This window comes from Phocoena phocoena, chromosome 13, assembly GCF_963924675.1.
Source record: "Phocoena phocoena chromosome 13, mPhoPho1.1, whole genome shotgun sequence".
In the NCBI taxonomy this organism is placed as follows: domain Eukaryota; kingdom Metazoa; phylum Chordata; class Mammalia; order Artiodactyla; family Phocoenidae; genus Phocoena; species Phocoena phocoena.
Window position 1 is genome coordinate 73,040,896 of NC_089231.1, and position 14,366 is coordinate 73,055,261.

The window sequence follows — 14,366 nt, forward strand, 5'->3', positions numbered from 1 at the left end:
AGTGTGGAGGCTGGAGTGCGGGTGTTAAGTTACTGAGCCATCCTGGGAAATACATCGATCACAGAGCTAGACGTTCTTTTTGGACATAAACTTAGGAGCTGCACGTGAAGTGGCCCACCTATGCCAAACCCAGCGTCCAGGGTTCCTCCCATGCAGCGACTTTGTGTGACTTTGAAATAGGTGCCTGTCCTCAGGACACTGTCCTCCATATGTCAGGAAGTTGTCATGATATGTTGATTTTGCTGGAACAAGACTCTGAACATTGTCATAATAAACGCACGCACCTGCAGTGTCTGCGTCGTGCCTGCCACACGCTCCTCCGGCATTGTGCAACGTGTGTGCGCGTATGGTGATTGAGTCCCATGTCCGCATTCCCAGGAGCGGCCTGGCTTCGTTGATATGCCCATGCTTGCTCTCTTGCCTTTCATCACACTCCAGCCACAGTTCCTCATCGGCATGTTCTGCAGCGTAGAACAGTCAGGGGATCCCGGACAGCCCGGGGCCGCATCGCCAGCCACCAGCAAACGGCATTGGCAGCAGCCCTTCCTCCCCACACGTTTTCATTTCTGCCTCGGGGCATTTGTGCTGTGTTTGTCGCTCCTGGAGAACTTGTTTAAGTTCTCTGACCACTGGCGATTGACACTGAAAACTGCCGGGGAAAGGCAGCAGGTGGTGAACAGATGATTTTGACATTCTCAAAACTAAGGATAAGAAATGTAAGTGCCCCCAGGGGCCCTGCCAGCCATGGAGATGAGTAGCACTCGCTGAGAGTGTCTTGGCACCGGGCGTTTTGTTTGCATGCTAAATGAATAGAAATATTCTCCACTCCCACTGCTTGCTCCAGTTTTTCTTGAAGCACAGCCCTTGGACTGACCTCACAAGTGAGTTGATAAATGACAACTGACAACCAGCCTCAGTGTTGGGGCTGGTGGAGAACACATGCCTCTAAAAGAGGCCACCTGAGTATTGCCTTGTGGAGATTTGGGCTCTATAATGCTCCAGCTTGTTAAGAAAAGACCAAAATTTAGGGTTTTGTGTGAAATCCACAGATCCTTTGTGTTGTGAACCAGTCAGGTTTTGTAAAGTACCTGGAAGGTCAGATAACACCTGTCTGCCCATCAAATTCAACCTGCTGGCCACCAGTTTGCGAACTCTGCTTTGACTCAAAGAAGAAAAAGCCCAGTTGTGTTGTAGGAACTCACTTCTCCAGCACTTTCTTTGTTGGACCCAGATGCACCTTTCCTGTCTCTTAAACTCCTCCATCCCACCGTCCGTCATACCCACTCCCATGTGGCCAGCACAACGGGGAGTCTGGGTGGTGGAAACTGTGATGTCTCCTGAGAGTGACAGAATCCCCGACACCCTCCTCAAGTGTCACTGGGAGATTTACCAGACACCCGCTTACCCTGGGCCAGCTTGTTTAAACACATCCCTCAGGGACGTCAGAGGAGGGATTTCTGTCTTAGATTTTAGGCAAAGTCCATTTTCCTCTTTACGTTTCATTGGGATAGATCCTGTCATGAAATTGATCACTGGTGTTCGTACTGAATTAGGAAGGAGAGAGGGTCATTGATTCAGTTACCCCAGTTCTCACGATTCAGTGGTTTGGGTATCAGAACTTGAGAGCCCAGTGGCCTTTGCTTGATTAGGACACAAGGGGGCATCAAAAAGCCGATGTTTGACCCATGATATCCTGGGCTTTTATTCTGTCCGCTTGTTTATGGTTTGTACTGAAGGTGAGGCTTGTGTATTAGGCTTCCAGGTGATGGTCCAAAGTCCTGCAGGAAGGCCTCTCCTCACAGGGGTGAACGGGGGCCAGAACACCAGCACTGCAGAACTAGAAGGAGCTGTGGACACACCCTTGCTCATCCCTTTCCCCTCACCCCATCAAAGGCAGGACTGAGACCAGAGGAATTCAAGGTCACTCAGGTGTCAGTGACAGAGCTGGGCCTGGAAGCCAGTTCTCCGTTCCCCTTCAGTGTTCTGTGCATCCGCTCTTTGAGATGCAGAAGAGAAGAGGAACGCCCAGTCCCCCTTTCACCTTCCCCTGGGGCACAGATATAGAATCCTCCAGAGAGGGCAGTGGGGTGTAACAGGAAGTATGTCAGAGGAGGTGGGCAGCAAATTCCTCTCTACAGTGTTTCAAAGGGAGGCTAAAGTGGGGCTGATCCAGCAAAACTGAGATTTGAGTCCAGTAAACATTCCTGGAGCACCTGCCATGAGTTTGACCACTTGCTAAGAGCTTTCACATGGACCATCTCGTTTAATCTGCATGACTCTGAGACACCTCCTAACCCATGCTAAGGTTAGGGAGGCATCATTTTAAAGCAGAATGGAGGAAGTCCTGCAGGCCCGGGCATGTTAGAATTCTCTCCCCGTCCCCACTCAGTGCCAAGATAATTACCTTACATTTAGGCAGAATGATTGAAATGCTGCAGCAGCTGCCTGGTGACTCCCTGTTTTTCTCTCCTTTTTGTCTAACTTAATGATTTTCATATTTCATGTGCATAAAAAAGTACTTTCCAGGATTGTGCATTCAAAACCGTGTTCTTATTCCTTCAGGTGATTTAGGGGACTTCAGAGGTAGTTTTTTTTCCCTGCTCACTAACTTTGGAACCTAACTCCCAAATAAGATGGGTAGCCACCATGGCACAGGCCTTTGCATCAGTAGGTGAGCACAAGGAAAACATGATCGGCAGGAAGGCAGCAAGCGTTCCCCAAAACGGGTCTTGCCATACTGGCCTCATTTGCTTTGTGACAAGGAACCAGACTGGCAGGTGAGTGGGTGCTGTGGAGATGGCCTGTCTGATGTCAACAGAGCATCTGAGAGCACTGCACTTGTGCCTGAGGGGAGGAACGTGGGGTGGCCACAATAGGACATGGCAGCTGATTTGTAACCTATTCTGTGACAGTATCTAAAGACAACGGTTTGACCCTGGTTATGGGGCCTCTCAGGCTGGGCCAAAGTACTCCTCCCTGGGCCCTATCGTGTTCTAAGCACGGTTTTTTATAATCACTGCTCTGAAATGAAAGCCTAAGCAGCTTGCCCGTCAGCACCCACCTGCCAGGAATACATTTGAGGATAGGCTCTGGAGCCAGGAAGGCCTCGACAGATCAGAATCAAGAGATAGACTGTGCACGATGATTTAGCAGGAGAGCTCCAGAGTCATGTCCTAGCTTTCTGGACAGCGAGACATGCCCAGTGGCTGCATGTCTCAAGGGAGCTGACCGCAAGCCGGAGGTGCTGAGGCCTCTCTTCCCACCGCTTCTGCCCTCCTCCAGGCCCAGCGGCACTCCTGGCACCCATCTCCCTGCTCCCTGCCCCCTGCCATCCCTCTGCTTTGCTTCCAACAGAAAAATCTTCCTAAGACAGAAAGCCAGCCATGTGACTCTCTGCCTAAACTCTTCTGTGGCTCCCCAGCGCCCTCAGGATATAACCTGAATTTTCCAGCATGACTCACAGCCTTTCATGATCTGGGGAAAGGTACCAGGAGTTGAGTGGTGGGGGGCTACTCTGATTTTTCATCTGACAGCTTTCATCTTGTCTCAGCGTCTTCCGTCCTGTCTGATGACCGAGAGCTTGTGACTCATCTTGTCTGATCTCTCCATCTCCCTGCTCTGCATCCTCCTGAGGGCAGCCTCCCCTTGCCAAAGAGTGGTAAAGTCACATCCCCAGAATGAGTTTTTCTTTTAACAGGCTCTGGTCTAGAAGCAGGTGAAAACTGCTGGCTCTCCTCATGCACCCGTGCGTCCTGACACATTTAGTAATTACACTGGGAATGCTTCCCACAGGGGAGAGGGAGCTTTGAGGAGGGAGCCCTGAATTATGCAGGGGGCCTTGGGTTCCTAATGGGCGGTAATTCTGCCCTTGGCAGGATGGCTATGAGCAACTTCGGCAGCTCTCCCAGCACGTCATGAAGGGCGTCATCCGCGTGAAGTTTGTCAATGACCTCGGGGTGGACGAGGCAGGGATTGATCAAGACGGTGTTTTCAAGGAGTTCTTAGAAGAGATCATCAAGAGGGTGTTTGACCCAGCGCTCAACCTGTTCAAGGTATTTAAAGGGCACGAGAGCGTGGTTGACGGCAGCCGGGTTCGAGGTGACAGATGAGAAGTGAAGGCCTTGCTTGTTGCAAGGCATCTAACTTCCCTGTCCCTACCCGTCCTTTTGCCTTGCAGACGACCAGTGGGGACGAGAGACTCTACCCTTCGCCCACGTCCTACATTCATGAGAATTACCTGCAGCTGTTTGAGTTTGTGGGCAAGATGCTGGGGAAAGCTGTGTATGAGGTAGGCACGTTAAGAACCAGTGAACAGGAATGGAAAATAAAATGTTCTAAGTACTGTGGGCTTCGTATACATGTAAGTGATCAGGTACATAGTGGCAACTGCCTGTCACAAGGATAAAGGTGAGGAGAGAGGGACGGGAACCAGCACCAACCGTGTTCTTGTCAGTGAAGCGGGGATAGTAGAGCTACGTTATTGGGTTGCTGCAGGTGGTAAATGAGGTAATACAGGTAAACATCTCCCATGGTGGCTGGCAGCTGGTCATGGGGGAAGTCGGAGCTGCCGTCCTCACTGTTATTAGGAGGAAGGGTGTCTGAGCTGCTGCTCCCGGTGTCACGGGGCCGGGGTGGTGTGGCCTTCCGCAGGCTCTGGGCGAGCCCTCCCAGCTCCTGATCCCTCTCCCCTGAGAGCCCACCAACTGGCAGGACTGCTTCCAGGTGGCGCTTTACCCCCTGCCCTGAGGATCCTGCTCCCCAGGAAGGAAGTAACGCTCCACCTTCAGCTCATCAGCAACCTGTCCCTGTGGCCTCACAGTGGACTCCAGAGCCACAGGAGACCAGTCCCTCCCCAGCCTGCCTCACCCCCAGCGGCCGCCACCTGAGTAGTGCTCGTGTCACACCCATCACAAAGCCCAGGGAGGCCAGGATGCCTTCCAGAGGCAAAGAAGCTATAGCGGGCCAGGCTGAGAGAGGAGGTCATGTGGGGTGAACATACTCTCTAGTCCATCATTCTCTCTGTGTAAACAGCCCCGGTCCACGGCCTCAGCCCTTGCTGTGATGTCAGGTGCCCCATGTGAGTCCAAGCACCCTCCAGGCCTCCTCCTGCCCTGGACTGGTTGGGTGGCCTGGGCTCATTCTCTGTGCTTCTATTTCCACATCTGCAAAATGGAGACAATTTCTCAGTTGATTCCCCTTTTTTACAAACAAAACAAAACAAAAAAACCCATGAGGCCCTGCCTGGGCATATGCCGTGTTTTTCCTTTGAACGTGTAGCTGTGATGAGACCCAGGAGGGGCTGGGCCAGCTGAAAAACACCACTTCCTCGCTTTGTAAATGTCCTCTCCCCACTTCCTGGGCCTAGTCTCCGTCTCCTCCCTCTCCGGCAATAAGGACCTCCTGGGTCCTGATGAGGAGTGGCCTGTGTTAACTCACTTCACACTCGTCCTCAGGACAGGCCCGTTGTGGGGTTTGATTGGCTCTCCCTTCTCAGTCTCTCCTGCCCGCACACCTCTCTCCACCCAGTACAGTCTGTCTGAAGTTCCTGGCGTTGTGCAAGGGCTTCCGGGCTGTGTCCCTGCCTCCAGGCCATTCCCCACAGGAAGTACCCGTGCGGAGAGCCCTCCCAGGGCTCCCTGCTGCCCTCTGGATAGAAACCAGACTCCAGGAGGCTTATGAGCTCTTCCTGATCTGCCCTGTTTGCCTCCCTGGCCTTCTCGCTCACCCCCTCCTTCACACCCCGTGCTGGGGCCAGACAGACCTGTGTTCCAGCCCTGGAGGGCACCTGTGAGCCTTGTACTAAAGGCCTCCTGCCCAGCTATCCCTTCCTCCTGGAAACTCCCCCACCTTGCTCGTTTAACCCTTAAAACTGAGGCTCTTCTGGTCCCCACTTACAGATGATAAAGCCATTGCCCCATGGTCTAGCAGCAGCAGAGCTGAGGTGTGATCCCTGAGCTGTGCCGCTGCAAAGCCTGGGCCCTTAACCACTATGTGGTAGTGTCCCCAGGAGGCGCTCGACTGTGTTTAGGTGGTAGGGATGTATCGCTCTCCAGATTGAAAATTTAGGAAGTCTAGAGATGTCATTGGCGCCCTCGGAGCCCCATCTGCAGCCGGAGCCGCCCAGGATGAGATCACCGAGACGGGCTGCTGGGCAGCAGGTGGCAGCTCCTGTCTCCTCTCTGGCAGGGAATTGTGGTGGACGTGCCCTTTGCATCCTTCTTCCTGAGCCAGCTGCTCGGGCACCACCACAGTGTCTTCTACAGCTCTGTGGATGAACTGCCTTCTCTGGATTCCGAGTTCTATAAAAACCTCACTTCCATTAAGGTCAGTGTGGAAGGCGGCATGGCTTAGCTGAGTGCCGGTGTGAGCTCAGCCAAGTGACGCCCCGTGGGGTTCAGGTCTACCCCGTCATCATGGGGTGGAGTGGGATTTCCTGCTGTGGTGAAGTGGCACACTCCTTAGCCACTGCAGGGCCTCGTGTCCCCTCCTGAGCACTTCCTCCCGGGACTGATGCTCACAGCCTCCTTCCTCCAGGTGATGAGTGGCCTTTGCCTTTGTTTCAAGTTGTACGGCAGCAACAGTGGTAGCTGCCCAAGCCGATGTCATAGGCGGGGAGTGTTAAAACCTTCAAGGATGTAGCACTCCTTGGCCCCTACATTGTCCCTTTCTCTGTTGCTTTAGCGGTACGATGGGGACATTGCTGACTTGGGCCTGACACTGTCATATGATGAGGATGTCATGGGTCAGGTAGGTGGGCCTCTGGCTGAACCTTGTTCCCCCTCCCCACTTTGGCTTCCTAAGACCTGCCCCAGTCTGGGTGTTTTCCCCAGGAGACCCACAGACTGGGGCTGTGTCTGTCTGTCTGTCCACCCTTCTCCTCTGCCTCCCCAGCCCCTTTGCCACCCTGCCAGGAGGGAGGGCGCTCCCCTCCCCTTCCCAGCTGACCTGGCCTTGGCCTGCTCGCCACCCAGAGAGCTCCCACCGAGACCCTGCTCTGCTTCCAGGGCACTTTGGGGTCATTTCTGATGGAAGCTATGACTCCTACTTTGTACACTGCCTTTCGTTACCATGGTGAGGATTAGCTGTTCCAGAGGATCATGACTGAGACATGGGGAAGGAACCACCTGACAGGGTGTGCCTCTAACAGAACCCTGTCCTTGCTCCTCCTCGGCATGGAGAGCAGAGCCGGGAAAAAAGACCCTTGAAGTCGTGGCAGCAGAGGGGCTTCCCCCAGACTTTCTCTGTCCTGATTTTCCTTGCAGGGCTCCCAGCCCCTCCATTTGCATCCCCGGACCCCTGTATGAGCCCCAGTGTGCATGTGGTGTTAGGGCCGCTCTGGAGCTCGTAGTACAGGGCCTACTTCCCAGGGCCTCAGCGAGGTCACTCAGTCTCCCTGAGCCACACTTTCCTTATCTCAACAAATACCATTTGCCGAATTAGTCCTTGCTGGGACCAGTGTCACCAGATGCCCTCTAGACCGCACGCCCTGTCCTCCTCCTGAAGAACCACTGAGCACGCTGGCACGTCAGGGCCCTAAGAAGCCCATGAGAAAGAAACCTGCTGTGGTTGTGTTAACCTCAACCTTCCCCAGCTCATTTGGTCACAGAACTCCTCTTTCAGGGAGGGCACACCACCTCACAGAGAGATTCTCCAGATGGTGGTGCACAGATCAGGAGTTCCCTGGAACCTATTGTGGGAAACACCTGGCTGGGCATTCCTAAGGGCCATCCAGCTTTAACATCCTGCAGCGTCAGCCCCGAGATGTTGATAGCAGTGGGACTAGAGGGCACCGTTACTCCTTTCCAGGTCTCTAGAGTTACAGTATATTATGTTAGTAGAATTTCTATTAAAATTAGCTTTGAAATGATGCATTCTTTGATTTTTAGGCGACCCACAAGACTTCTTGAAGTTGAGGAAAGCAGTTGATTCTATAGCGTTTTTGAATCTTTAATCAGAGACTTTAATCTTTAATTTTGAGACTTCTTCCTGACATTCTTAATTTTCTGTCCTGACTATAAAAATAATGCAAACTTCTAACCAAAAATTCAGCTACAATAAAAGTATAAAGGTGAAAGTGAAAACCACCTATAGTGCTGGTGCCTGGAGAGCGCCACTGTTAGCATGTGGCCTGAGCCTTTTTAGGGTTTTACTCCCTGGGCACATATATAATTTTTTGCATACCTTGACTGCTGTTATATAATCTGCTCTTTCCCCCCCACCTTCTCAAGAAGTATACTTTTTCATCATATTTTTTAATAGCGCCACTGTATTCCAAGGTATGGTTGTACCAGCATTTATTTATCTGTCCTCCTGTGCTCTTCATTGCTAACACGTTCCCCTCCACAACACCCCGGAGCCTTAATATACACGTTTGTACGAGGATCAGATGAGAAGGAACCTGTCATATTGATCATGCAGGGCCGGCTTGTTGATATTTAAGCCCTGGCTTTTTGTGAAAATGATTGTTCCCAGACATGTCTCATCTTCCTCTGTCGTTATTATGGATGTCGGCATCTGGCCCTTCCATCTTCAGGCAGCTTTATTTTCTCATTAGAATTCTCTTGAGTAATTGTTCCCCTTCCTCTCCCCCAGCTTGTTTGCCATGAACTGATTCCTGGAGGGAAGACCATTCCTGTTACAAATGAAAATAAGTGAGTATGGCAATTAGATTTTTAAGGTCACCACTTGAAAAGACTTCATTCTGGCTCTCTGGGCTTACTTTGAGAATTTATTAAGATAAATTGAAGTAGAAAGAGGCCATAAACATCATAATGGAATTTACTGGTTACAGTTCATAGGCCGAAATCGTATTAAATTCGATTTGCAAAATAAGAATTGACAATTTATATTTTGCAGTAGCACTTCTAAGGTCAGAGGCACCCAGGCTGTGGTGTTCCTAGGAATTTAATGACGGCTCTAGATGCAGACAGATGGGTTCTGAGCCGGTCGGGCACGAAGTCCTGAACCCAGAGGGCACGGAGGTGGAAAGACTCCTTGGAGGGGCAGATCATTTTAGAATGAGGGTGTGTGGCAGTTGTATAAAACACTGTTCTTGAGAAGACACAGTGATGAATTCAGATGCAGCAGACAGGTCCTCGGACGTGGGGAGACCCTGAGGCCCAGCAGCTCTTGTCACAGATAACAGGCTTTTAGGAATCTATCATAAATGGTTCCTCAAAGCAAAGCCCCTCCATGCATGTCTCCACCCAGCCCTGTACTCACCTAATTAAACGGTAGGACCCGGCTCAAGGAGTAGTTATTGGCCCTTTTGTCAATCTGTCAGTCTCCTGCCACTAGGCTCAGCTGAGCATCTGAACTGTTAATCTGAGCACCACTCTCTTCAGCGACAAGTGAGAGCTTAGTCCTACCCGGTGAGTCATTTGGATCAGATGCACCTCGCAGCCCAGTGTCCCCAAGCCTCGTGTCCCTCTCAGGTCGGGTCAGTCAGTCACGCGCTCGGGGAGCTTTTATTTAGACTGTCAGAACAATCAGGAGAGCAGACCCAATTCTCATCATGATTGAAATACACCCATTTTGACTCTTGGCCACGGAGCCTTAGAGTGACAGAAAGTACAGGGGCCACAGGGTGGGTGGAAGCTGCCTGGGGGTGTCAGAGAGCAGGGTGGGTCCTGAGCCTGCCCACTGTGTGCCTGTAATCATCCCTTCAGAGGGTTTCACATGAGAATGCATGTAAAGTACCTTCCAGGATGTCTGGCTCAGAGGAGGCCCTTAATAAATGAGAGCAGTGATCTCACCATCATCAGATATGTTACCCTCAGATGGGCCCTGTTTTGCCAGGCATGGCACGGGGATGATGGTAGGAGCCGTATGTACAGCAGCCGGTGGAGGTGGGTTGATACAGCCTGGGTTGGAGTGAGGTTCCTGTCCTGCCTGGAAACCTACGTGGAAAGTCATTTCACAAGCTCTTATGTGTTCTTAGCATAAAACCTCAGTATAAGGGCAAGGATGTTCAGTCCTGCAGACTCTTAAAAGACATCACCAGGACCTGCTCCTGCAGAGATACTTGAGCTTGCACTTCCTGGGTGTTCGATGGGAAAGTCTCCGAGGCTCCCTCCCTCTTTTGGTAAAATGGAACAGTATTAGTCACCTGCTTCAACGAGTACATGAAAGAAATAGCAGTGATAGAAAAAAATCATATTTAAGTATATCAGTGTGCAAGCTTGCCACTGGAAGCTTTTTTTAAACAGGCATATTTTCCAGGTCAGTAACTCAGATCTGAGCATCCTGGGGTAAAACAGATTTATTTGGACTGTACTAATTTGGAATTTTGAGAGTTGTACCTGGGCTGGGCTCACATTCTTTCATCTGAATGAATGGTTTGCTAAGAAATCAGCAATGCTGGCAAGCCTGTGGAAAGGGATTTCAGCTGGGCAGAAGCATTGCACTGTGCCGTGCGGCTGCAGGTGAACTACTTGTGTTGGTGAAAGCAGACCTGGAGGACCGGCTGCTTGGAACCGTTGTTAGTGCTCCAACTTCCTCATTAAGCCTAATCGTCAGCCAGCTGCGTGTGGTTAAAACTTTCCGCAGCCTCACCTTCTCATGGCCTAGACTCCTTGTCCAGTCTAGCAAGGTTTTGGTTGAAGTTTCAACATGAAACAATTTTTCTCTGGAGGACTGAACAGTATCTTAATTGGTTTATGTCCAAAAGGATGAAGTTAAATAAAAGTCCCTTTGTCCTAAGAAGGGCCCTCTCCTTAGCTGGAGATGCCTCACCTTGATTCTTGACAGTGAGGTCACCCCAACGTCTGACCCACTGGCTTTCGCGAGGAGTGCGTGAGGTGACGCCCTTGACACTAACGCTTTCACAGTGGCACACCGTGGGCCGTTCGGGAGGGCTGTCATCCTCATCGCCGTTGTTCTGGTGAAGTGCTCTGGTGCTATTTGTGTTTTTGTAAAATGGTTCAGAACTGACTGGACTCATCTTTCAGCCCATCAGCAACTGCCCACCCTGTCCTGTTAATTTCCGTTGTTTTCCCTTGTTGGCAACAGAATTAGCTACATCCATCTGATGGCCCACTTTCGAATGCACACTCAAATCAAGAACCAGACAGCTGCCCTCATTAGTGGATTCCGTTCCATCATCAAACCTGAGTGGACCCGGATGTTCTCGACCCCTGAGCTACAGCGACTCATCTCCGGGGACAATGCTGAGATCGATCTGGAAGATTTAAAGTAAGGAGTGAGTGCAGGGGCAAGGTTGAAATTCTTAGGCCTCCAAGAAAGCAAGCTGCTCCTTTTTTTGGGTTCCTTTTGGAGAGTTTTCAGGGTCCTGTGTCTAGATGGACTCCTCTTCCCTGATCTCTGGGTGAGTTGCTTTGGAAGAAAGGCTCAAGCCCTTGTCTGCCTGGAGACTGAGAAGCAGAAGCAGAGCTTGAGGCCCGTGAGGCTCTCCAAAGTCCTAGGAAACAGTGGTGCAGGGTCTCCTGTCAGCTTCTGCTGGGAAATAACAGGGCCTACAATGCAACGCTCCACCCACTGAGCTTGCGAGACCTGGGGTTACAAAGGCATGAACTTCTGGCTTAAGAGAAGTTTGTCGTCACCCAGGCTGGCCAGAGTTTGCTGTACCGCTTGTCTAAATTCCATACCTGCCTGTGTCTGTAAGCGCCCATCAGAATGTGTGGTTGAGCCCTTGTCTGCATTGTTTTCAGGAAGCACACAGTGTACTACGGTGGTTTCCATGGAAGTCACAGGGTCATTATCTGGCTCTGGGATATCCTGGCCTCTGACTTCACGCCTGACGAGAGAGCCATGTTTCTGAAGGTATTTCATATGTTATCTATACGTGCAGGGGGCCAATTCCAGAAGTTGATTCTCAAGAGAACCAGTTTTTCCAACAGGGCCTCTTGTAGGCATAACAATCTCTGCCAACCTGTAGAGCTGCTTTCCCCCCTCTCCTAGAAAGAGGAAAGCCGGTCTCTCCTAACCACGTGGTCGGTGCCCCTCAGAGCAGGCATATTTATGTCTCTGGGTGACCTGTCACCACACCTGCAGTTCCTTGCCCTGTGCCTGCCCTTTTCTGTGGCTGCAGACAGCCCCAGAGCCAGGGGGAAGCCACAGAACTGTTGTACAGGAGAGAATATGACTGTACTTTCTTTAAATATAGTGATAGCAGAGCCCCAAGGCTCTCCCTGCCCTCCAATCCTCCTCCTGTCCCAGGAGACTGACCACCCCTCCCTCCCTGGGCCAGCTCTGGCTGGCAGCGGGCAGCAGGCCTGATCAGCCTGAACTGGGAGGGGCATAGACTCACCTACGTCTGTTTCCTCATCCTTCAAACGGGTCGAGTCACACAGCACCTGTGGTATGATTAGCTGAGCTCGGGTTCACAGAGGACACAGCACGGTGTGGAAATGCTTCTAAATAGGATCTGCTGCTACGTTCTTTATGGTGGAAAATACAGGATATTAGGATAGTAATATATCTTGTCAATACATTTTTGAAGCATGACACGTAAACTTTTTGGATCGTCTCAGGAATCTCACTACCATTTATGACACTGTTTAAATGGTAATATTTATTTTAAGACCTAAACACTCAGCCTGACACGGAGTTTTGAAGCACAGCTTGGTGTTGTAAGTAGCAGGTCCCTAGATCCCCTAGAGAAGGGAGAGCGTTGGGCTAATGTTGAACTAAAGAAAGTGAACGGTTTCTGAGGATTTCCCTGTGCAGGTTAAGCACTTGGATTTCCAGGTGGGTAGATGCCTCTGTCCAGGCAGGACTAGTCATTTTGGGAAATGACACAGGAGCTACCATCTGGAAAATGCAAGGAAGTCCAAGAGTGTAGCAAGGAAGCGAGGCTGGCTGCCCACAGGCCCCATTTGGGGCATCCAGTACCTTGGTCTGCCCTCAGCCCTGCTGGCTCCTGAGGCCTGGTTTTTGTTAGCGTGCTGAGAGGAGATTAGGAACCAAGCTCACAGGGGCTGCCCGGCAACCCAGCAGGCCCGCGTGCACATCCTCTGCGTGGCGAAGAAGCCGAGCGGCAAGGCAGGTGCAGAGCAAGCACTCACGATTGGTGCTGTGCTGCGTGCCCCTGGCCTCGGCCCTCGGCTCAGGCCTCCCCCTGACACGCTTAGCGGGCCCACTGGCTCCTCCCTCTCCGGTGCTCTTGTCGAGTGGTCTCTCCCTGAGGACGGCGTCAGCCAGGCCCACTCTGACTCCCGGCCCTGCTTTGTGTTGCAGTTTGTGACCAGCTGCTCCAGGCCCCCGCTCCTGGGATTTGCCTACCTCAAGCCTCCCTTCTCCATCCGCTGTGTGGAAGTGTCGGATGATCAGGTACCGCTGCTGGGGAAGAGCTGGCCCCTCTTGGTGAGGTCTGCTGCACCTACCGGGTGGGGCGCTTGCCCAGTTGTATCCACAGGGCGGGCAGCCAGGCTCCTTGGCCGGGTGAGGAGGTGTCGCGGTTCTCGGGCCAGGAGCACAGGTGGGCCACTTTGGGGCCTCAGCTCTCCTGGAGGTCCCTTTCTCGTTACTCCCTCAGGGAAGAATACCTGCGGGGCATTTTTCGTAGCTGCTGGTACAGGTCTGAGCGGCAGTGTGGGAGAGGGGTTGGAACGTGGGCTCAGGAATTGGACAAGCGCAGGCTTCAGCTCCTCCACCTGCCGGCTGTGCACACCTGGGTACGCGGCCTCATTCCCTCTGCACAGGGAGAGTGGACGCCCTAGGGGTTATCGTGTTCTGTGTGCCACAAGCCTGACCCATAGTGGGTGCTCAGATGGTAGCCGTTGTTATAAGTTTCTCACCCCCACAAAAACCCAGTGGCCTCTGAGTGTAGCTGCCTTCCACGATGCCACCGCCGTCACGCCGATCCCTCCTCTTAGGTGACACTAGACGACCCTCAGCCCCCTTACTTAAGGAAGGCTGCCCCAAGTTACGGTCAGTCGCAGGCCGCAGCGCTGGCAAGGTCAGGAAGGAGTTTGTTACCATAAGATTTTTACAGTGTTCCGGCTCTTTGCACATTGGTTTACCGATGGTTAGCAGTTAAACCAGAGGTCCTGTTTCCAAGTGCTGCTTCATGCAGGCTTCCGCCGTGCAGGACCCCAGGAGCCAGGCTTGCTTCTGTGCAACCCACCTCTCCAGGCTGGTTGTCCTCCGCAGGGGGCCGGTCCAGCCCTCTCCCCAGGCACCCCCCAACCTGAGGCTGTGGGGTGTGCTTGCAGGACACCGGCGACACCCTGGGCAGCGTCCTGCGTGGCTTCTTTACCATCCGCAAGCGGGAGCCAGGTGGCCGCCTGCCCACCTCCTCCACCTGCTTCAACCTGCTCAAGCTGCCCAACTACAGCAAGAAGAGCGTCCTGCGGGAGAAGCTGCGCTACGCCATCAGCATGAACACGGGCTTCGAGCTCTCCTAG

The 14,366-nt window shown here is 52.3% G+C and overlaps 1 protein-coding gene across 1 annotated transcript in view; it reads left to right on the top strand.

The window, feature by feature from the left end:
* Window positions 1–14,366, top strand: part of UBE3B (ubiquitin protein ligase E3B) — a 49,764-nt gene extending 35,398 nt beyond the window's left edge. The window contains exons 18-26 of the mRNA XM_065889631.1: window positions 3,876–4,052; window positions 4,178–4,288; window positions 6,187–6,324; window positions 6,682–6,747; window positions 8,593–8,651; window positions 11,011–11,193; window positions 11,670–11,781; window positions 13,198–13,290; window positions 14,175–14,366. Of these exons, the coding sequence (XP_065745703.1) occupies window positions 3,876–4,052; window positions 4,178–4,288; window positions 6,187–6,324; window positions 6,682–6,747; window positions 8,593–8,651; window positions 11,011–11,193; window positions 11,670–11,781; window positions 13,198–13,290; window positions 14,175–14,366 (1,131 nt within the window). The remainder of the gene's footprint in view (window positions 1–3,875; window positions 4,053–4,177; window positions 4,289–6,186; window positions 6,325–6,681; window positions 6,748–8,592; window positions 8,652–11,010; window positions 11,194–11,669; window positions 11,782–13,197; window positions 13,291–14,174) is intronic.